The sequence below is a fragment of the Spermophilus citellus genome, assembly GCF_964194105.1.
Source record: "Spermophilus citellus genome assembly, chromosome: 4".
In the NCBI taxonomy this organism is placed as follows: Eukaryota; Metazoa; Chordata; class Mammalia; order Rodentia; family Sciuridae; genus Spermophilus; species Spermophilus citellus.
In genome coordinates this window covers 99,336,666-99,358,397 of record NC_138185.1, presented here as the reverse complement: position 1 = coordinate 99,358,397, position 21,732 = coordinate 99,336,666, and the positions used below count along the sequence as shown (strand labels likewise).

At 37.5% G+C, this 21,732-nt stretch overlaps 1 protein-coding gene across 8 annotated transcripts in view; it reads left to right on the top strand.

Annotated features, from left to right (window-relative positions):
- Positions 1-21,732, top strand: part of HERC2 (HECT and RLD domain containing E3 ubiquitin protein ligase 2) — a 211,364-nt gene that overhangs the window by 52,810 nt on the left and 136,822 nt on the right. For 7 of the 8 annotated variants that reach the window (XM_081290553.1, XM_081290551.1, XM_081290552.1 and 4 more), the window contains 12 exons: positions 193-364; positions 2,562-2,735; positions 4,584-4,772; positions 5,391-5,542; positions 8,917-9,074; positions 9,163-9,276; positions 11,748-11,999; positions 15,098-15,291; positions 17,825-18,025; positions 19,987-20,215; positions 20,333-20,457; positions 21,411-21,589. In XM_081290553.1, the coding sequence (XP_081146679.1) occupies positions 193-364; positions 2,562-2,735; positions 4,584-4,772; positions 5,391-5,542; positions 8,917-9,074; positions 9,163-9,276; positions 11,748-11,999; positions 15,098-15,291; positions 17,825-18,025; positions 19,987-20,215; positions 20,333-20,457; positions 21,411-21,589 (2,139 nt within the window). The remainder of the gene's footprint in view (positions 1-192; positions 365-2,561; positions 2,736-4,583; positions 4,773-5,390; positions 5,543-8,916; positions 9,075-9,162; positions 9,277-11,747; positions 12,000-15,097; positions 15,292-17,824; positions 18,026-19,986; positions 20,216-20,332; positions 20,458-21,410; positions 21,590-21,732) is intronic. The other variant, XM_081290549.1, reaches the window with a different exon arrangement.

Genomic DNA, 21,732 nt, shown 5'->3' with positions numbered 1-21,732 from the left:
CGTTAAAATCTTGGCATTGATTCAGTGATTTTATTGCCAAGAATTGTTTCCATGGCATTGTTTGAATTTCCTTTAATATTTAAAGCCTTTCTTTGCCTTTATTTATTTAGTTGCTGGCTTTTATTTTTAATGGGTCATGACAAAACAAGTTAACCTGTTTTTGCCTGAGAATAAATATCTTTCCTCCCTCAGCCAAATGTTGTCTGCCATCCTGTTGTTGCTTCAATTGTGGGACAGCGGGGCACAGGAAACTGATAATGAGCGGTCTGCCCAGGGCACCAGTGCTCCACTTCTGCCTTTGCTGCAGAGGTTCCAGAGCATCATCTGCAGCAAAGACATGCCACACACAGAGGGGGACACACATGTAAGTATCACAGGAAACTTTGTGTTTAGGTGTACTCTTCATTCTAGTTATATTAAAGACGTAGACTTTTATAAGCAAGGCCAGAGTGCATATCCATGGCAATAATGTCTCTCGGTATGTGTGTCCTTGATAATGACAGTAGTGAGTCAGATGGGACAGGCATGGGAGGCCAAGTGTGTGTTACCTTGACAAGGTAGAACATCACAAAAGCTGTTGGGATTCATCCATATGGCAGTGAGTGGCCAGAGCCACCTCTGAGCTACAGGTCTTGGACTCTGTATTCTCATTTTTAGATTGTATTTCGTAGGAGGAATATGTCATGACATGGATCTAATGTACTTTTAGAGAGAGCTTCCTCTTGCCATGTGATGCTCTGTGCCATCTGGGAATTCTAACAGCAAGAAGACCATCACCAGATAGCCCTCAACTTAATAGCTCTAGAACCATGAGCCAAAATGAACCTCTTTTCTTTTTGAAGTAGACCAATACAGCAAAATAGACTAATACAGTATTTAAAATTCACTTTCCTTCATAGTCAAGCATAGCACAGCAGCTGCTTCACACAATCAGGCATTAACTCACATACTCCAAGGACTCAGTGGTTCTGGCTCAGCACAGAGAAATCTGCTCAGTCAACATGGCAATTTCTCTTCTGATAAAGCCATGAGTACTCAGTTATGAGTAATCACCTCCCAAAGATGCCACCTCTAAACATTGTTCTCAGATTGTTTCCTTCTTAATGTCTCACAATGGTAATTAAGTTTTAACACATGAACCCTTAGGAGACTGAATCAAACCGTGTCCAAAACATAGCAGAAATGATAGAAGATGCAATGAAGGCTTGTTCACGTCCAGGAAGGAGGAGTGGGTTAGTAGAGGAAAGAGGAGTGGTATAAATCCTGACACTATTTCAAAAGCAAAGCCTGAGCAATAAGTCATTATCAGCTCTTACATCAATGATGCAGGGAGGTTTGCTGAAGGTCAGGGCTAAGGTCAGTGTGGAGAGGAGCCACAAGTCCTATTAAAAGGAGGTGGTTTAGGGTTGGGGTTGTAGATCAGAGGTAGAGTACTTGTTTAGCATGCATGAGGCACTGGGTTTGATCCACAACACCACATAAAAACAAAATAAAGGTATTGTGTCCACCTACAACTAAAAATATATATTTCTTTTTTTTTAAAAAAGGGAGGTTGTTCAAAATAGAAAATCTCACTTTGTCCACATCAAAGGAATCCACACATGCAATCATCTTAATTGTCCATGTTAGTTCCTGCCCAGGAGACCTAGGTGACCCTTCATCCTCTATCACATCCGTTGTGCTATTTATGGAAAAGACTTGAATCAGCAAGCACAGACTTCATTGTCAATGCAAAACCAAGTATAAAACACAAACTTGCAAATAAATATCAGAAAAGTACGGTGGAAATAGTGGTTCATTTTATTGGCCCTTCCTGTGTGTCAGGCACCATGCAAGGCACGTCATCTGAGTTGTTCCTGTGTTTAGTATCAACTCTACACTTCACCAGTAAAGAGGCTGAGATAGTGGGAGAGTAGGTGCTGGGTCTGTTCTGGAACCCTAGAACTGCTGTTCTTTACAAGTCTATGCTGGATTTTGCATCTTTTCTGGAAAGAGTTGACTATTCCATTTTTATGTTTTGGCTTGCTTTATCTATCATTTAGCACTCTTAAATGATAATACAGCTTTTCTGCTTTTGGAAGAATTAGAACTATGACTTAATTTGGAAATAAAATTAGGTTTTCCCCAGAGTGGGCAACATTTAGATTAAGGGGTTTTAAATTTTCATTTGGTTTAATAAGGGATTTTGTTTTTAATTTTCACCACCTGGTTGAAGTACTGTGTTGTTCCCATGGAACTTGTTCTGTGTTGTTCCAGGGACCCTGGGGGCAAGCATGCCTGTAGGATAGTTTGGCCATAGTTATCCATGTGGAGTCTGCACATAGGCTTCAACTACATTTGATGCAATAAATATACAGATGCATAGTCAGTGTTGTGTGCATTTATATAGCAATAAATGAATAGATATATAGTATAACTATCATCATCATTTAATGGCTAAAATGAGCAGATTTTATAGATAATGCATAATCGTAAGCACCAACATAAAAACAGTGATTAGAGGCTAATTGTGTTACTTTTTTCCACCATTTCTGAATGTTTGTTTACTTTTTGTTATCTAGCTTTTATCTGGCCCTCTGAGCCCCAATGAAAGTTTCCTGAGGTATCTCACTCTTCCTCAAGATAATGAGCTTGCTATTGATTTACGACAAACAGCAGTTGTTGTCATGGCTCATTTAGACCGCCTGGCTACACCCTGTATGCCTCCTCTGTGCAGCTCTCCTACATCTCATAAGGTATGTGCTGGAGCAATATTTACTTATTTTTTACAATGTTGGGGATTGAACCCAGGGCCTTGAATATGCTAGGCAGACATTCTGCCACAGAGCTATACCCTCACCCTCTGGAGCAATATTAGTAGCACTCTCATATTCTCATTCTTTGCATGTGTAAGGCTTACTTTTTCTGGTTTTGGCAATAAGAGCTGGCTTATAGTTTTTAAATGTTTTTACAGTTCAAGTATTGTCACTGATACCATAGTGATTGATGGGCAAGCTGAGGTGCACGAGGCTTCTGAACCCAAATGAGGGTCCCAAGAGCTCACCTTTTATCCACATGGCCACAGGCCTTCCTGCTTGGTGAAGGAATTTCTGCTGAAAGTTAGTCTTTTTTTGTGGTGGTGAGAATTGAACGTAGGACATTGCATATGCTAAGTATGCATTCTACCACTGGGCTATATTTCTAGCTTAGAGCCTTTTTTGTATACTCTGAACATGGGCTTTTATCTTAGTATGCAGTGATGGTTATTGTACAATGATGATGTGATGATGTAGTTATATTTTATATATGATATATGTAATAGTGATAGTGGTAGTAGTGATCTGCCTGTGTGGAGAGTACCTGGGGAATGACAGCCCACCAGGGACCTCACACATACAATCATAAAAGATTGAAACAGTCTTCCCCCATGGTATCCATTAGAAAACCAATGTTTGGAATGGAAATGAATATTGTCAGGGTCACATAGTGATCTTAGTTTTGAATCCAGATTTCTCTAGACTTTTATTTTTAATATGAATAAGAGTTATTTTATTTTACAGTTATATTTAAAAAATAAGTAATGTAATCACATGGTCCAAAAGTCAAAATTATATGCAAAGAGATACATACTGTTACTTACTTTATTGCCCTCTGTTTACCCAGTGTCCCTTCTGGTTGTTTTCACTTTTCTAATTTCCTCGGTAGCCTTTTGTTGTTCTCTGGAATGACCCTATTAATGGTAGCGTGCTATAGTTATTCTGTGTCTATTTTTCTCACTAAATATATATGTTAGAGAGTGTTCTGTATTAATAAAAAGAGCTTCTTTTTTAATTTTTTAAAACTAGCTTAGTATGTCATGTATGGATGTATCCATCTCTCTTCCTTTTTAATGTAATCTCCTGTTGGTGTATTCTTGGGTTATTGCTAAAATTTTGCTACCCAAATACTGTTGCAGTAACCTGCCTAGTACATGTGTTTCTCCATCTGTGCACACGTGTGCACCCGTCCATGTGTGCCAGTGGGATGACTAGTTGTGTGCTCGGCATCTCTAGATTGCTCCCATACAGTTTGGTCTCTTTCAGCCTCACCTATAAGGTTGGTTACCTCCCAGCCTTGTGTTTGGGCTTTTGAGTTTTTTCCTGTTATTGCGCAAAATGGTAACCTAATGTGGTTTGAACATTTTAAACTACTTTGAAGGGCTGCTAATACTACTTTTTATTTTTAAAAATTTTTTTTGGTAGTTGTGTATGGCAACATACCTTTAATTTACTTTTATGTGGTGCTAAGATCGAACCCAGTGCCTCACACATGCTAGGCAAGCATTCTGCCACTGAGCTACAGCCTCAACCCAGCTGATACTACTTTTTAATGGGCTTTGTTAAAATGAAACATTATGGAAAAAATAACCTGTTTATTTGTTTTATCTTACCAGTTAACTTAGGTAATGTGGAATATTCTGAGTTATTTTGATGTTTTTAATCAGCTTCCTTTCTTTCTTTCACTTGCTTTGTTTTTAGCTTGTAAAATATCAGTGTTATTCCTTGACAATTTTTTTTTTTTTTTTGGTTATAAAGGAAATGTTTATTTACTCTTTTATCTTACAGGGATCATTACAGGAGGTCATAGGCTGGGGTTTAATAGGATGGAAATACTATGCCAATGTGATTGGTCCAATACAATGTGAAGGTCTTGCCAACTTGGGGGTCACGCAGATTGCTTGTGCAGAGAAGCGCTTCCTGATCCTGTCGCGCAATGGCCGTGTCTACACGCAAGCCTACAACAGTGACACACTGGTGGGTGTTGTGGATGCTGTGGCTGCAAGCTTTCCTAGGTGGGCGGGATCTCTGCTACAGACACTACATGCTCTAGCTTTCTTCCACATCACTGATAAGCATCTGTTCTGTATGTTATTAATCATATTTAATAATCTCAGAATTAATCATTATTGTCAAGGATTTGAGTTGTTAAGATCAGGAACTCCTTACAGAGAAACCCACTGTTAGATACCTATTTATAAACCAAATTTTTATATGTAAGCCCATTTGACTTTGGGGCCAGGAAGGTAACAGAAGAGGGAGTTTGGGCTTTATGGGAATGGTGGCATCTTGGGGACATGTGCATTCTCCTTAAAGGAAGGTACTTCCCCTCTTGAGCTGTGTGTTCCTGTTGCACAGGGACAACCTGTACTACCTGGCACTAGTACTAGTCATGCCAAGGACCACTTGGAAGTTGTCTGCCTTCTTTTGGTTCATGGTGGGTTGGGTGGGACTTGAGAACCAGACTGCAATCTCTGGAGTCTTACAGTCTTTCAATTAGAACCCGTTAGTTCAGCAGACACATGATTGGGGATAGTCGTTCTGTTTTCATTATCTTTCAACTTAATACTAATATTCTTATTTTTACCATTTTAGGCCCCACAATTGGTCCAGGGTCTCGCTTCCAGAAACATTGTAAAAATTGCTGCTCATTCTGATGGTCACCACTACCTGGCTTTGGCTGCCACTGGAGAGGTCTACTCCTGGGGCTGTGGGGATGGTGGACGGCTAGGCCACGGGGACACTGTGTATGTACAGCTTAATCCTGAAACTGACCTGTTCTCTTGTGTGGCTATATCCAAAACAGGATGGAAAAATGGAATATGACTGGGTGTGTTCCAGCTGCCCCAACATGTAGGGCTCAGATAGAGAGGGGTGCTGTGATATGTCTTCCTTTAATGACTCCTTTAGGAGCTTTGCCCAGGAGTGGAGGATGATGGAATCAGCCCTCTTGCTTGCTCTCCCAGATGAAGTAATGGCCAGCAGTTGCACCCATACCTTATTTTCTGAAGCAAATCTCATGTGTTGTCCCTTCATTCAAAAATATTTTATCTGTCACCAGCCAGTAAGGCCCTCCCTTTCCCTTGAACCATAGCATTGTTTTCATAGATACAAATATCAACAGTTTCTTGTTATTACCTTTTTGATGGAAGCTTTTGATTACTGTGAGAGAATAGAAATAAAACAGAGTGCTTGTTATAAATGTCTATTTATAAAAATGGAGAGGCCTGCCAGTTTCCATGGAGTGATAGACACTCATACTTTGCTGTTGTAAGTGGAGCCTAGCAGGAAAGACTTTGGCATTAGGCGAAATTGAAGCTACATAAGCGTGTTGATGTGATCAAGCACACTTCATGTGGTTAGAGCCATGAGTAGGAAGTGGGCAAGTGCACCATTGGGAACAATGTAATCCTGACTGAAGAGACCAGAGGGCATATAACCTGTTCACATTGCAGGGTGGGGATGTGGGACCATTGCTCATAAAATCTTCTGGGAAGAATCTCAATCCTTAAGAAAAGTAGGATACATGTAGTACATTATTCATGCAGAATTAAAAAATATCCCAAATGTGATAGTACTGTAAGGGACTCAAACAAATGTGGCAAAACTATAATGAAAACCAAAGTACAGAATTCTTATTGTCAGACTGGAGAAGGTGGGATTGGCATGGGCACATGAGACTTAAGAGGCTCTGAGGTAGAGGATGGGAAGTATGGGTGATTTGTTCATTGTTTTACTTTATGGTACTCTTACAGTTTACTAAGTACAAAATATTTCTTAAGAAAATCATTCTTAACTGATATTAAGTGCTAGAATGAGTAACTTGTCTCTTGTTCTAGGAGTTTAGGGAAGGAAAAAGATCAGTACAGATTTCAGGAGTTAGAAATTTTTGGGAGGAGTTAAACTTAAGCTAAACTAGAAGGGAGAGGTTATATCCAGCAGAGTCATGGCTGTCCCTCTCTGACCCAGTGTCTCTAGTGGGTCATAAAGCAAGTAAACCATGTCTTTTGAGAGGCTAAAGTGGGTTTGTATAGATTTTCAATAAAATAGGAAATATTCTGGATTGTAAGCATGGGACATTTTGAAAATGTCAAGATTTCTTTAATTAGTAAGACTTTTCTCTGCTGATTCTTACTTTTTTGTACTTTCTGATATAGATTGTAGTGTGGAGTGAACCCTGCTGGCTTCATTCTGTCTACATGTATTTAACAAATATATATAAATCTCAGCCACCTTTTTGAGGTTTACATACAATCAGATGAATCAGTTTGAAAGATATGATTGAATGGGTTGTCCAATGCAAGCAGTTGGGGAACCACCAGAGTCAAAATACAGTGTGTTTTTGTTGGTTCTGAGGCTTTCTTTGTACTCTTTGCAGATCCTTGCTTCTCATCTCCAGCTCCTGGCAACCTCTGATTTTCCCTTTGTTATTATTATTTTGTTTCTTCAAGTATTAACAGTGTGTAAGATTTTGATTTTGGCTGCTGCTTTTTTTTTGTGGTGCTGAGGAGTGAACCCAGGGCCTTGTGCGTATGAGGCAAGCACTCTACCAACTGAGCTACATCCCAGCCCCTGATTTTGGCTTCTTTAAGTTAGCATAGTGTTTTTATTTTTGAGGGGCAGGAGTGGGGATACTAGGGATTGAACTCAGGGACATTCGACCATTGAGCCATATTCTGAGACCTATTTTGTATTTTATTTAGAGACAGGGTCTCACTGAGTTGATTAGCGCCTCACTTTTGCTGAGCCTGACTTTGAACTCTTGATCCTCTTGCCTCAACCTCCCAAGCTACTGGGATTACAGGTGTGCACCACCATGCCCAGTTTAGCACAATGTTTTAAAATCCAGCCATGTTCTTGGGTGTGTTGTTTTGATTATGATCTGTTGCTGATGAAGGACTATGGTTTGAGACGTTGTAAATAAAGCTTCCATGGATTTTATTGTACAAGCCTTATCTGTTTATTTATTCTGTGGTACTGGGGATTGAATTTAGCACTTCATACATGCTAGGCAAGTGTTCTACCACTGAGGTACATCCTCAGCCCTTTTTATTTTATTTTGAGACGGAGTCTTGCTCAGTTGCTGAGGCTGTCTTCAAACTTGTGATCCTGCTGCCTCCGCCTCCTGAGTAGCTGGGATTACAAGTGTGTCCCACTGCACCTGGCTGTAAAAGACTAATAGACACTGTTTTTGATATTCTACTGGATACCTTAGTTTGTGTTGTGTTCCAGTTTAGTAAGAGTGTTGGCAATGTAATGTTTGAATTCTCTCTACTTAGTTATTTGTAAGATCTGTGATAGTCTATTCTTTTTTTTTTAAAAGTTTAAAATTTTTAAATTTTTGAGATAGTCTATTTTTTTTTTTTTGCGGGGGATGGCATACCAGGGATTGAACTCAGGCTCTTGACCACTGAGCCACATTCCCAGTCTTATTTTGTATTTTATTTAGAGACAGGTTCTCACTGAGTTGCTTAGCACCTTACTTTTGCTGAGGCTGGCTTTGAACTCAAGATCCTTCTGCCTCAGTCACTTGAGCTACTGGGATTATAGGCTCATAGGTGTGCGCTACTGTTCCTAGCTTGATAATCTGTTCTATTTTTTTTCTTTTTCTTTTTTTTTAGTATTTTTAGCTGGCGATGGACCTTTATTGTATTTATTTATGTGTGGTGTTGAGAATTGAACTCAGTGCCTCAGACATGCTAGGCAAGTGCTCTACCCCTGAGCTGCAAACCCACCCGATAGTCTATTCTTTTCTTAGAAATATACAAAATTTAAGTTTATTTTAAAATTAAATATATTCACTTATTTGTCCAGGAGTAGTAGATTTATTATTGAGTCATTGTCTTCTGCATGGGGTCAGCAGAATTTCTGAACACTTATACTTCAACATTTTGGCCGATAGTCTATTCTTTTTTTTTTTATTTTTTAAAATCTTTATTTTATTTGTTTTTATTTTTATGCTGTGCCAGGGATCGAACCCAGTGCCTCACGCATGCTAGGCGAGCGCTCTACCACTGAGCCACAAACCTGGCCCCTAGTCTGTTCTTGATAGTGAGCTTCCTTTGCTAACACTAAAAAGTGCTTAGAAGGGAATTCATATTTGTTCTGTTCCTCCCCACAGGCCTCTGGAGGAGCCTAAGGTGATCTCTGCTTTCTCTGGAAAGCAGGCTGGGAAACATGTGGTGCATATCGCTTGTGGAAGTACTTACAGTGCGGCCATCACTGCTGAGGGGGAGTTGTACACCTGGGGTCGTGGGAACTACGGCCGGCTGGGCCATGGTATGTCTCCTTTGTGAGAACATGAGCAAGTGGTAGAAGGTTGCTTCATCTGAGAGGACTTAATTAACACATTTACATCTGTTTGAAGGTTCCAGTGAAGACGAGGCCATTCCAATGCTGGTAGCTGGACTTAAAGGACTGAAGGTCATTGATGTTGCATGTGGGAGTGGGGATGCTCAAACCCTGGCTGTGACTGAGAATGGTAGGTAGAGCTCGTATTACCCTTGGCAGATTCTCAAGAATGCTGATGGCTACTTGCCCAGAGGAGGGACATTTGGAGTAGAGTGACCCTCACAAAGCTGTTTTGCCCTGTTTACCTTTAGATGGGTGTGGGTCTCAGTGGCCTCAGTGAAGAAGCCCATGAAGTTCTAGGACTTTGGCTTATCCAAAGCCAGCCAGTTCATTAGGGGCCACTTGTTCTTCCTTGAGTATTTTAATTTTTAACTAAGAATCAGAATTAAGTGGAATAATTGATTTTCTTAATTGTGTCTGTTAATATATTCTCTAATGTGCACCCATGCTTGATTCCTTGTGGCAAATCCTGCTCAGTCTTTGTGTATTGTATAGTCTGATACCACATTGTTTCCTTGTTTTTAATTATTCTTTTGTGCTTGTTAGAGTGTATTCGTTTTCTATTTTTTGGTACCAGGGATTGAACCCAAGGGTGCTTAACCACTGAGCCACATCCTCAGCCCTTTTAAAATATTTTATTTAGAGACAGGTCTCACTGAGTTGCTTAGGGCCTTGCTAAGTTGCTGAGGCTGGCTTTGAACTCTCAATCCTCCTGCGTCAGCCTCCTGAGCCACTGTGACTGGCTATTTATCAGGTTTGATGTTTTGAATCACTTTGTTTTTTAAGATTTGTATCTGTCTGTCAATATTATATAAGTCTGTCTTCAATTATCATTGGGGAATATGTCTGTTAGAATCAGCTGGGGAATCTCTCAGCCTGCTCTTTCCTACAGAGTTGGAACCACCCATTGAGAATTGACTTCTGGGAATTTCTTTGGTGAATGAGCAAAGATTATTTTAGGCAATTTCATATCCACATAGGTCCTACTACTGTTGATGGAACAACAGTGCAATCATCTTACTTTTGCTACTGTAAGTCCTAGAGAAGGATGATCTCATCTGTCATCTGAAAGGTTCTTTCTGGCATGATGCTTTTGATTTGATATTTCATTGTTGTTTTTAAATGTCCATTGTTGAGTGAGTAATACTTTACAAAACTTCTGACCAGGAAATATTTATTTATTTATTTGAAATAGGTTTTAGGTATGTTGCCCAGACTGGCCTTGCACTTCTGGGCTCAAGCAGTTTTCCTGCCTCAGCTTCCTACATATTTGAAACTACAGGCTTGGGCCACCATGTGTAGCTAGGAAATATTTTCTTACGTAGCTATGTTAGGATATTGTCCTTTGTATTCTTTGTGTAAAATTGCTGTGTTAAGAAAACTTTATGATTATAATGTTGATGTTGAATAAATTGCCATGAATAGGACTTGTGGATTTATCTATCTCACTCTGATATTTCTTTAATGCAAATCTTTTAAGGAAATGTCCTGGTCTACACCATATTTTGAGAGACTAGTACAGTAGAGGCATTCTGCCCTGTGCGGTCTGGTCTGAGGATGGCTTCACCAAAAAAACATTGGTGAAAGTGGGGAATTGCCAGGTGGGCTGCATAAACAGCAGAATTTTAGCCAATGTGTATAAAAGTGTATGTACTCTGTGATCTTTGTGTGTACATCTGCTGAGTTTCTTTCATGGCCATCTAATAGTTTACCATCTGCTGTTTTCAGTTTAGATCAAGGGTTGGCCTGTTTTTGCAAATAGAGTTATTTTGGAACATAGCCAAATCAGATCGCTTATGTGTTGCCTGCAACTGCTTTCCTGTGACAATGGCACAATTGGGTCATTGTGACAAAGACTACCATCCATAAAGGCTAAAAATGCTTACCAATATTTCAGAAAATATTTGTTGATCTTAGGTATAGTTTATTTGAAATAGAGCAATCTGATATTTTCTTTCTGATTTCTTCCTTCTGATTTTCTTCTCTTTTACCTCTGCCTGATTTAATAAAAAAGCCTTTTTTTTGTTTTGTTTTTATCAATTCACTGTGTTGAGGTTTTGCAAAGTATTCAGTTTATTTTTCATAATTAAAGAAATTCACTTTTTTTGCAATTATATTTTAGCCCTGTAGTAATGTTTAATCAAATTATATAATATTTGTACTGACAAATGCAGTTAGAAACAAATATAATGCAACAATTGAACTGTGGTCAGTGTGGTGGGAACAGAAGCATGCAGATACACTGTACAGTGGTCAGTGAACTGTAGCAGAGTGCTGTGGGCCTCAGTTCCAGTGTTTTCTGCAAACAATGGAGCTTTTGTTCTGTGTTCAGCATTTTGTTGAAGTAGTATCAAACTAGTAAGTGTCAGGACTTTGTTTTTTATTTAATTAAATAAAGCAGCCCAGCTTTCCTTTTTAAAAGTTTTCTTCTATATTAACGTGAAGTAAAAATTAGATTTCATTTGATCAGTAAACTCCAGGTTAATATTAACTACATACATTGTTGATCTAGATTTGTGTGTGCTATGTTATTTTCAGTCATTGAAAAACTTCCATAGAAATGTACAGTTATTTTAACCTAAATACATTTGTATTTTCTAGGGCAAGTATGGTCTTGGGGAGATGGTGATTATGGGAAATTGGGCAGAGGTGGTAGTGATGGCTGCAAAACACCAAAGCTGATTGAAAAGCTTCAAGACTTGGATGTTGTCAAAGTCCGCTGTGGAAGTCAGTTTTCAATTGCTTTGACAAAAGATGGCCAAGTTTATTCCTGGGGGAAGGGTGACAATCAGAGACTTGGACATGGAACAGAGGAACATGTTCGTTATCCCAAACTGTTGGAAGGCCTGCAAGGTAAGTACAGATATATACTTCTAAAACTCTTTGAGGAAGTTTTCTTGATAATCTTTTAAAGTCTTTTTAGATTTATTAACCTGACATTCCATGAATGGACTATCATTAGAAACTTTTACTAATATCTTGATAAGCGTAGGTAGTAATTGAAAAGTGATTTGTATACATTAAATTATAGACTTGTTTTCCCAAATTCAATTTGAAACCCACTCAGTTTTGCTAATATTGGAGAGGTTTTTGTTTTTTGTTTTTTGGTAAGCACCCCTTTGTCAGTGCAATGAATTTAGTGAGGGTGACTTCTGTCTTGGCAAAGTCAGATGTTCTTAACTATAGATTCCGCTGAGACCATGGATACATGTTGTGTTGTGGGGCCACAGTGGGAGGTTGGCTTGGATGTACCTCAGGTGGTCTGATTTAACTTGTTATTGATGCATATATCTTGCATGCTTTGTTGCACAGATGTCCAGTGTGCATTGGAGTTAGAGGGAATAGGTGGGAGCCCAGATGCATAAGTATGAGAGCAGGTATCTCTTCAGTGATCTGCCAATGTGGGCAGAAAGGATGGAAACATCTGTAGGAAGACTTTTTTTTTTTTTTATTGTCGATGAACACAATACCTTTATTTATTTATATTTATTTTTATTTTTATTTTTTTTCTCTTTCTAGGAATCCTTTAATTCACAAAAATTGTGTTTGTATACATATATGGTACCCAATATAATTTTTTTAGAATTAGTTTTTTTTTAAATTTATTTATTTATTTTTGCATTACTATTTATTTATTTTTATGTGGTGCTGAGAATCAAACCCAGTGCCTCACACCTGCTAGGCAAGCACTCTACCACTGAGCCACAACTCCAGCCCAGAAGGCTCCTTTTTTTAAAAATATTTTTTAGCTCTTGATAGAGCTTTATTTTATTTACTTACTTATATCTGGTGCTGAGAATCAAACCCAGTGCCTCACGCGTGCTAGGCAAGCCTTCTCCTGCTGAGCTACAACTCCAGCCCCTGTAGGAAGACTCTTGAGTGCTACTAAGCCACTCTTACAAGAGATTGTATGCTGGAGGAAGTGGATGTCTATGGAAACCATGGTGATTGGATTTTAGAAAGGATTTTTTAAAAGGGGAAAACTTCTACACCATTTGCCTTAGTGGCGGTAGGCAATCTCCATAGTAATGGAGAGTTGGTGCAGTAGTGGTGAGTTGACAAGTAACATGGAAAAGGGGGGAGTTCAGTGAGTGGTGGATCATCAGGTGGGTCCTGTAGTATTTGCTCGAGTTAAGGGGTGAGCAACCTTTTTCTTAAAGGGCCAGATTTTAGGTATTTTAAGTTATTGGGCCTGTTTCCACCCAAGTTTATTCACAAAAAGAGGCCATAGGCTGCATTTGCTGGAGGACTGGAGTTTGATAGATCCCTGCACTAATTCATTCATTCTTTTTTTATGTTTTTGCTTCCTTATTTAGGGAGTTTGAAAGTTGGACATTAGACTTGCTAGTTCTTTTTTCTTCATTAGTTTTATTGTAAAGCATCTTAATATGTTGATCATTAGGAGTCTTACGTGTTCATAAGGTATTTATTATTTTTCAAGGTTCTGAGATACGTTGTAGAGTAATATAATTCATTGTATATTAGGGAACTATATTGGAATTTCCTTTGCTTCTTGTTTATATTCCCCTACTAGTAAAATATATTTCTCAGTACATTTATTAGATAGAGAAATAATTTACTATGAGAGTATTTAAATTATTGTTGGTAAAACTTGTTTTTTTTTTTTGATGTTAACTTGTGGTGGTCTCTTTAGATGGAATCGTTCTTACTGTAGTAGTTTCTCAGCTGAAATATATGTTGACATTTCTCAGAAGCCCTTCTTGTTTTGGTCATGTTAGATTTACTCACAAAGAAAAATATCCTTTAACAGTATTTAAATAGCAAAAATGTTTTAAAATATTTATATCTTATGACTTTGAGGGAAAAATAGATATCCTTTTAAGAATACTTCCCCATTGAACAGTGTGCTTTGCATAGTTACACAAGGAATTGGAGAATGTGATCTAATGATTAACTAAAGATACACTTGTTGCACTTATGTAATTACCTGTCAGAATTTGTGAGAATGTTTGGTATCCAGGGAGTGTTTAAAAGCCAAATTCTTCCCATCAAGAAGTCTCTTACAAGAGTTGGATGAAAAGAGGCCACAGAAGTAGTTTTCATAAAAGCTTCCTGTGAAGTGACACTCTTAAGTATATTCTCTAATCCACCAAAATTCTTGAACAATGCAGAGGGACAAGGGATCAAACTCAGTCCTGTGATCTTCCTAATTAATTACCGAAGCAGTCTTTATACTATATTTAATATGAATCTCATAAAATTAAGGATGTGAAGTTTTGAATTTTCATTCTAAATTTGTTCACTGGAGTCCTCAGTAAATTACTTCATATCATTAAAAAACAAAACAAAACAAAACAAAACAAAAACACAGTAGTCTCTTTCTTAATGAAAATCTGAGTAAGGAGAAAAAAAAATCAATAGATCCTTTTCATACCCTAGCATTAGTTTCTTTGTAGGCTAGGGATCCCAAAAATTTAAAGCCGAAAAAAATAACAGAAGCTATGTTTTTTTTTTTTTAAAGGAATATATATTTTTAGTTGTAGATGGACACAATACCTTTATTTTATTTATTTATTTTTATGTGGTGCTCAGGATTAAACCCATTGCCTCCCATGTGTTAAGCAAGCGCTCTACCACTGAGCTACAACTCCAGTCCCCAAAGCTTTTATAACATCCTCAAAGCAAATGAATTATGATTAATACTAAGAAATTATCTTGGGGCTGGGGTTGTGGCTCATCGGTAGAGCACTTGCCCAGTATGCGAGGCCCTGGGTTTGATCCTCAGCACCACATAAAAAATAAATAAATAAAACAAAGATATTGTGTACAAGTAAAATAAATAAATATTTAAAAAATGTTAAAAACGAAAGAAATTATCCTGAAGAAGTTAATTATAAGTGTCTTCTGATCTCAATAGCTGGGTTCAGATATCTTTTTTGCACCAGAAGCTACAGGTTTGAAGCTGCAACTGTCTCCCTCTTTCCTCATAGGGAAGAAGGTGATTGATGTGGCTGCAGGCTCCACCCATTGCCTTGCTCTGACAGAAGACAGTGAAGTGCATAGCTGGGGGAGCAATGACCAGTGCCAGCACTTTGACACCTTGCGTGTGACCAAGCCGGAACCTGCTGCACTGCCAGGACTGGATACCAAGCACATAGTTGGAATTGCCTGTGGGCCTGCCCAGGTACTGAGTATATAGTTTGGTTTGGTATTTTGTACAATTTTGTTTTCCAGTTGTTCATTGCTAGTGTATGGAAATACCATTGATAACTTTTTGCATGGTCCTAATGTTCTGCAAATATACGAAGCCACAAATTAGTTCTGTGAGCTTTACTGTAGTTTCCTTGGATTTTTTTTTCTCAGATAATTATGCTGTCTCCATATAGAAACAGTTTTCTTTCTTTCAGTCTATGCTTTTTATATCTTTTCCTGACATTGTTGCACTGGCCAGAAATTCTATGTGATGGTAAATAGGAGAGACAAGAGTGGGCATCCTTGTCTTACTTCTGATCATAGAAGAAAAGTATTCAGGCTTTCACTGTTAGCTATGAGGTTAACTGTGGTGTGGCTCACGCTTCCTTTCCTTTCCTTTCTTTTTCTTTTTCTTTTCTTTTTTGATGGATGCCTTATCAGATTAAAGCAGTTTCCTTTAATTCCTATTTTGTTTTTTGGAAGTTTTCAAAAATCATGAATGGACATTGAAATTTGCCAAATGCCTTTTCTTCTCAAATAATAGTTTTCTCTCTTTTAATCTGTTTATATAGTAGAATATACTAATTTTCAAGTATTAACCATCCTTGTATAACTGGGATAGACCTCACTTGCTCATTATTATTGTTATGTTTTTAATATTTATTTTTTAGTTGTAGTTGGACACAATACCTTTATTTTATTTATTTATTTTTATGTGGTGCTGAGGATTGAACCTAGGGCCTCGTATGTGCTAGGCAAGCGCTGAGCCACAAACCCAGCCTACTCATTATTTTTAAAGGAAGTAAATCGTTTATTTATTCATTCATTCATTTATTTTTGAGGTACTGGGAATTGAACCCAAGGATGCTCTACCACCAGTCCTTTTATTTTCTGTTTTGATATAGGGTCTCACTAAATTGAGGTTGGCCTTGAACTTGCAAATTTCCTGCCTCAACCTCCTTAGTCACTGGGATTACAGGTGTGCAAGCACAATACCTGATTAGATATTTGTTCTTGGGTGATTTTCATGGTTTGTGGCACTCAGGAATTGTTCCATTTCATTTAGGTTGTCCAATTTTAGTACAAAAAGTTTTCCTTTGTATTTTTTTTTTTTTTTTACTAACCTTTTGAAGTCTGCAGGGTCTGCAGTGATATCTCTTTCTCTTTTTAAATTTCTGATACTAGTAATTTGTATCTTTTCTCTTTGTCAGTTTTTAAGGTTTTTTAATTTTGTTGATCTTTTCTATTTTTGTAGTTTCATCCATTCACTCCCCCCACCTTTTTTTTTGGGGGGGGGCGGTTAATTTCATTGTTTTCTGCTCTTTTTGTTTTTCACATTAGCTTGTATTGGGTTCACCACTTCTTCTTCTTCTTCTTTTTTTTTTTTTGTAACTTAAAATGGAATCCTAGATTATAGATTTTAGGCCCTTCTTATTTTGTACCATATAAGCATTTTCCTCTACATAGTGCTTTAACTGCACCTACAAATTTTGATATGTTTTTATATTTGTTCATTTCATTTTTTTTTCTTTTTTTATTGTTGGTCGTTCAAAACATTACATAGTTCTTGATATATCATATTTCACAGTTTGATTCAAGTGGGTTATGAACTCCCATTTTTACCCCATATACAGATTGCTGAATCACATCATTTACACTTCCATTGATTTACACATTGCCATTCTAGTTCTAATTTCTCTTGATAATTGTTTTTTGACAAATTGGCTCTGTGTGTTTTAATTTTAAAGTGTTTGGAGCTTATCATATTATCATTTTATTATCAATTTCTAGTTCAATTCTGGTTTGGTTGAATAAACTATATGATTTTAGTTCTTAAATTTTTTAAAATTTGTTTTATGTCTCAGGATAAATTCTGTATTTGCTTAAGAAGTGTATGTATTTTGTTTTTGTGGGGTGAAATGCTCTATAAATGTCAGTTAGATCCAGTTCATTGATAGTATTGGTGGGATTACTCAGTTCTTCTAGATCTTTGACAATTATTTGTTTTCTCTCTCACTAGGAGGGTAGTATTTATGTACCTAATATTTCATTATCTTCTTAGAGCTACTGTTGTACCATTTTTAAGGGGATTGAGGGCCTCATTGCCATCTACTAGTGTATACTACTAACTTTGAGAGTGAAAAGATTTTTAGAAACCTTTTTTTTTTTTTTGATATGGCAAAATGAGATAGGGTTAGTGAAATGGGAGAGGAAATTGGAAACTGATAATATGTGAGCTAACCAACAATGAGAGGACAAATCCATTTGGCAGTTAGATGAGTAGATTATAATTTAAAAACATTTTTAGTTATAGATGGGCACAAGACCTTTATTTATTTATTTTTATGTGGTGCTGAGATTTGAATCCAGAGCCTCACACATGCTAGGCAAGTACTCTGCCACTGAGCTACAGCCCCGGCCCCCATTTAAGGCATCTTTATATGTACAGTGGTAAATCTTTACTATAGGACAGACCAGTAGCTGAATTTGTAGATTCATCTTAAGTTCTTTTGTCTCTTTCATAGAGCTTTGCCTGGTCATCATGTTCTGAATGGTCCATTGGCCTCCGCGTTCCCTTTGTGGTGGACATCTGCTCTATGACTTTTGAGCAGCTGGATCTCCTGCTGCGGCAAGTGAGTGAAGGGATGGATGGAACTTCTGACTGGCCTCCACCACAAGAAAAAGAGTGCATGGCTGTTGCAACATTGAATCTTCTACGACTTCAGGTGCCTCTGCTTCTTTTATAAATATCTCAGGAATTCATAAGAACGTTTGTGCATATTGAAGAGCACTGGTTTTAGCTCTCTAGGTGAACTGCTCATGAAACTTTTAAAGCATTTTAGAAGTAATTATGATGGAGTAATGTTAAAATTTGATCTGGTCATTTTATGTTTATCCTGGAAGTCAGTCTTTGCATGCAGGTAAGAGTGTGTATGGATTGTGTTATTTCTGCTACCATGAACTTCTTGGCATTTGTTGGTGGGGGATAGTCTTGAATTTACTGTTGTTGTAGATGGAGAAATGACTGGTGAGGTAGAAGGTGGTTGAGAGAGAGAGTAGGTTCCTAGCTGAGAGACTAGTGCTAGCCATCTCTCCTCTGGACTGTGGAAGCTCTGTGCAGTAAGCTCAATTCCCTACAGCAGTGCCTTCACTTCTTCATAGTGAAAATGCTTAAAGCTTAAAAAAAAAAGCTACAAAAATCAACTTACCTTCCTTCCTTCATTGGTAAGGATGCATTAAACCTAAACTCACCCTTTCTACCTTCAGAGTCTGATTATCAGGTGTTCTGTTCCATTATATTAGGTCCAAGGCACAGTGTTAGTTTTTTGTGCCTCTGAAAGAATTGTTTCCAATTGCAATTTGCAAGACACATTCTGATTTTACAGATGTTCAAACTTAAAAAAAAAAAAAAAAGATACTTCTTAGGATTGGTTAAATGCTATATTTATTTTTTAACTTCCCTCTGATTATCACTTTTAGGAGGCTATAATTACACAGATATGTAGTCTTTTTTTTTAAATAACCAATTTATTTTCTCATTTTTTGCTTGCATTCCCTCCCCACTAGATTCTACTCATTTCTGTTTTGCTGAGATTCATAATTTTTTTCATCAGGATATATGAGGCAGAAAGTCTGAAAAAAATATATTTATTTCAACCTCTCTTAAGATAATTTAATAGGATTTGGTTTTTAGGTTATCTGAGTTTTGTTAGTTTATTTGTTTATTCTCTGCTGATTTTTTTGAGTTTTTCTATATATATATATGCATAGCTGTGTTAAAAAATTTATTCTTGTGAAATGCCTCACATCAGTGCCTTCACTTCTTCATAGTGAAAATGGTTAAAGCTTAAAAAAACAAGTCTACAAAAATTAACTTATCTTCCTTCCTTCATTGGTAAGGATGCATTAAACCTAAACTCACCCTTTCTACCTTCAGAGTTCTAATTATCAGGTGTTCTGTTCCATTATATTAGGTCGTGGGCAAAATCTTTTTAAGTTCAGTTTATAAAAATACATATTAAATAGGGGCTGGGATTGTGGCTCAGCAGTAGAGTGCTTGCCTAGCACAGGCGGGACCTAGGTTCGGTTCTCAGCACCACATAAAAAAATAAAGGCATTGTTTTGTGTCCATCTACCAAAAAAAAAAAAAAAAAAATTCTCTCTCTCTTAAAAAAAAAAAGTCTAAAGGGGAAAATGTGCAATTTTCTCATAAACTTAAAAAACAAACAAACCATATTAAGGTTGACTATCCCAAAACTGAAAATTCAAAGTCCAGTATACACCAAAATTTGAAATTTTTTGAGTGTCAACATGATGCCATAAGTGGAAACTTCATTGTGTGCAAACTTTGTTTTATGCATAAACATTAAAAATATTGTAAAAATTACTTTCAGATTATGTGTATAAGATACATATGAAACCTAATTTTCAATTTTTATATTTAGATTGAGGTCCCATCCTCAATACATCTCATGTAAATATGTAAATATTCTACAATTGAAAACACCCAGGTCCAAAATACTTCAGGTCCTAAGCGTTTTGGCTAAGGGATACCCAGCCTATATTGAAAAGTTAATTTTGTTTATTTAAATAATACTTTAGATTGAGTTTTATTTGGTATATAATAAGATTTTGAAATCTGTTTCCTTTTAAGCATTCTAAGTAAAAATTGTTTTTCTCCTTTCAGTTGCATGCTGCCATTAGTCACCAGGTTGATCCGGAATTCCTTGGTTTAGGTCTGGGCAGTGTCCTTTTGAACAGCCTGAAGCAGACTGTGGTGACCCTGGCAAGCAGTGCGGGTGTGCTGAGCACCGTGCAGTCAGCTGCCCAGGCTGTGCTGCAGAGTGGCTGGTCTGTGCTACTGCCCACAGCTGAGGAGCGGGCCCGGGCGCTCTCTGCTCTCCTGCCCTGTGCAGGTGTGCCTGGGCAAGGCGTGGGCTTGGGTGAGGAATAGGGAGGGTTAGGGGAGTTCAGATAGGGTTTTAGAAGGGGATTTTACTTAAAGTGGCAGAAAAAACAATTTCCTTTTTTAGTTTCAGGCAATGAAGTGAATATAAGTCCAGGTCGTCGATTCATGATTGATCTGCTTGTGGGAAGCTTGATGGCTGATGGAGGATTAGAGTCAGCCTTAAATGCAGCAATTACTGCAGAAATCCAGGTACAGCTCTTGGAATGCATGGTAGCTAACAGGGCAGTTTTACCTGGTAGTGAGCTGGGGTTGGCACTACTATACTCACAAGTATAGAAATCATGACCTATTGCAGAATTGTTGGAGGAAGTGAAACACAAAATTTTTAGTCACATTTAAGTATTTTCTTAACATAAAATTCATATCTTTCTTCTAATTGAAAATAAATAAACCATTATTTAAGTGTGAAAAAGTGCTCCCACTTGGGTCTGTTTTAGTGAAATTGACAGCTACTCCTTCATCACATAGATCATTTCCATCACTCAGAAAGATCTTTGCCCATTTACACTTTCAGTTAGGACACTCCCTGCCCCTTAGTTTAGATGAATTCTGCCTGTTCTGAATGTCACATAAATAGAATCGTATAGTAGGAAATAGAATCATATAGTAGATTCTTTCCTCTTCTGCGTCTTCTTTGTTTTGCCTCAAATCCATCCATATCATTGCATGTATTGGTGTTTGTTTTTATTATTGAAAAATATTCCATTACTGTTGGCTTATTCATTCTTCTATTGAAGGACATTTGATTGTTTTTGGTTTTTGATTATGTAAAGCCTCTGTAATCATGCTAGTACAAGTTCTTTAGTGAACATATGTTTTCCCCTTGGTTAAAAACTTTGGAGTGAATTTTGCTGGGTCCTAGGGTGAGCCTGTGTTTATAGTTTCCCTGAGTGGCTTTATCATTTATATTTGAACCAGCATGTACGGGAATTCTAGGAGATTTTACTTAAACTGAGCAAATTTTACAGAACTGAGCAACCGAATGGGATTTCTGATGAGGTGTGTGTGCCAGTGTCACCAAATGTGTGCATTTCCTCACAGAGGCTGGGATAGCTGGACAGTGGAGTCAGGGATCAGCCTAGCATTCCTTCATGCCTACTAATGAGATCATTGGTCACTAATTTCTGTTTCATGAGTTACAGGATATTGAAGCCAAAAAAGAAGCACAGAAGGAAAAAGAAATTGATGAACAGGAAGCAAATGCCTCAACATTCCATAGAAGTAGGACTCCGTTGGACAAAGACCTTATTAACACAGGGATCTATGAATCTTCTGGCAAACAATGTTTGCCTCTGGTTCAGCTCATACAGCAGCTTCTTAGGTAAATAGTATTAACTGCATAATGTTTTAATTAGTTATCATTTTCATGTAACTTAGTGAACTCTAGTACTAAGATTTCAAGAATGTGTTTGCTGAAAATTTTTCTGAAAATTACCTAGTGTCGATTTGAGGGTAAAGAACAGA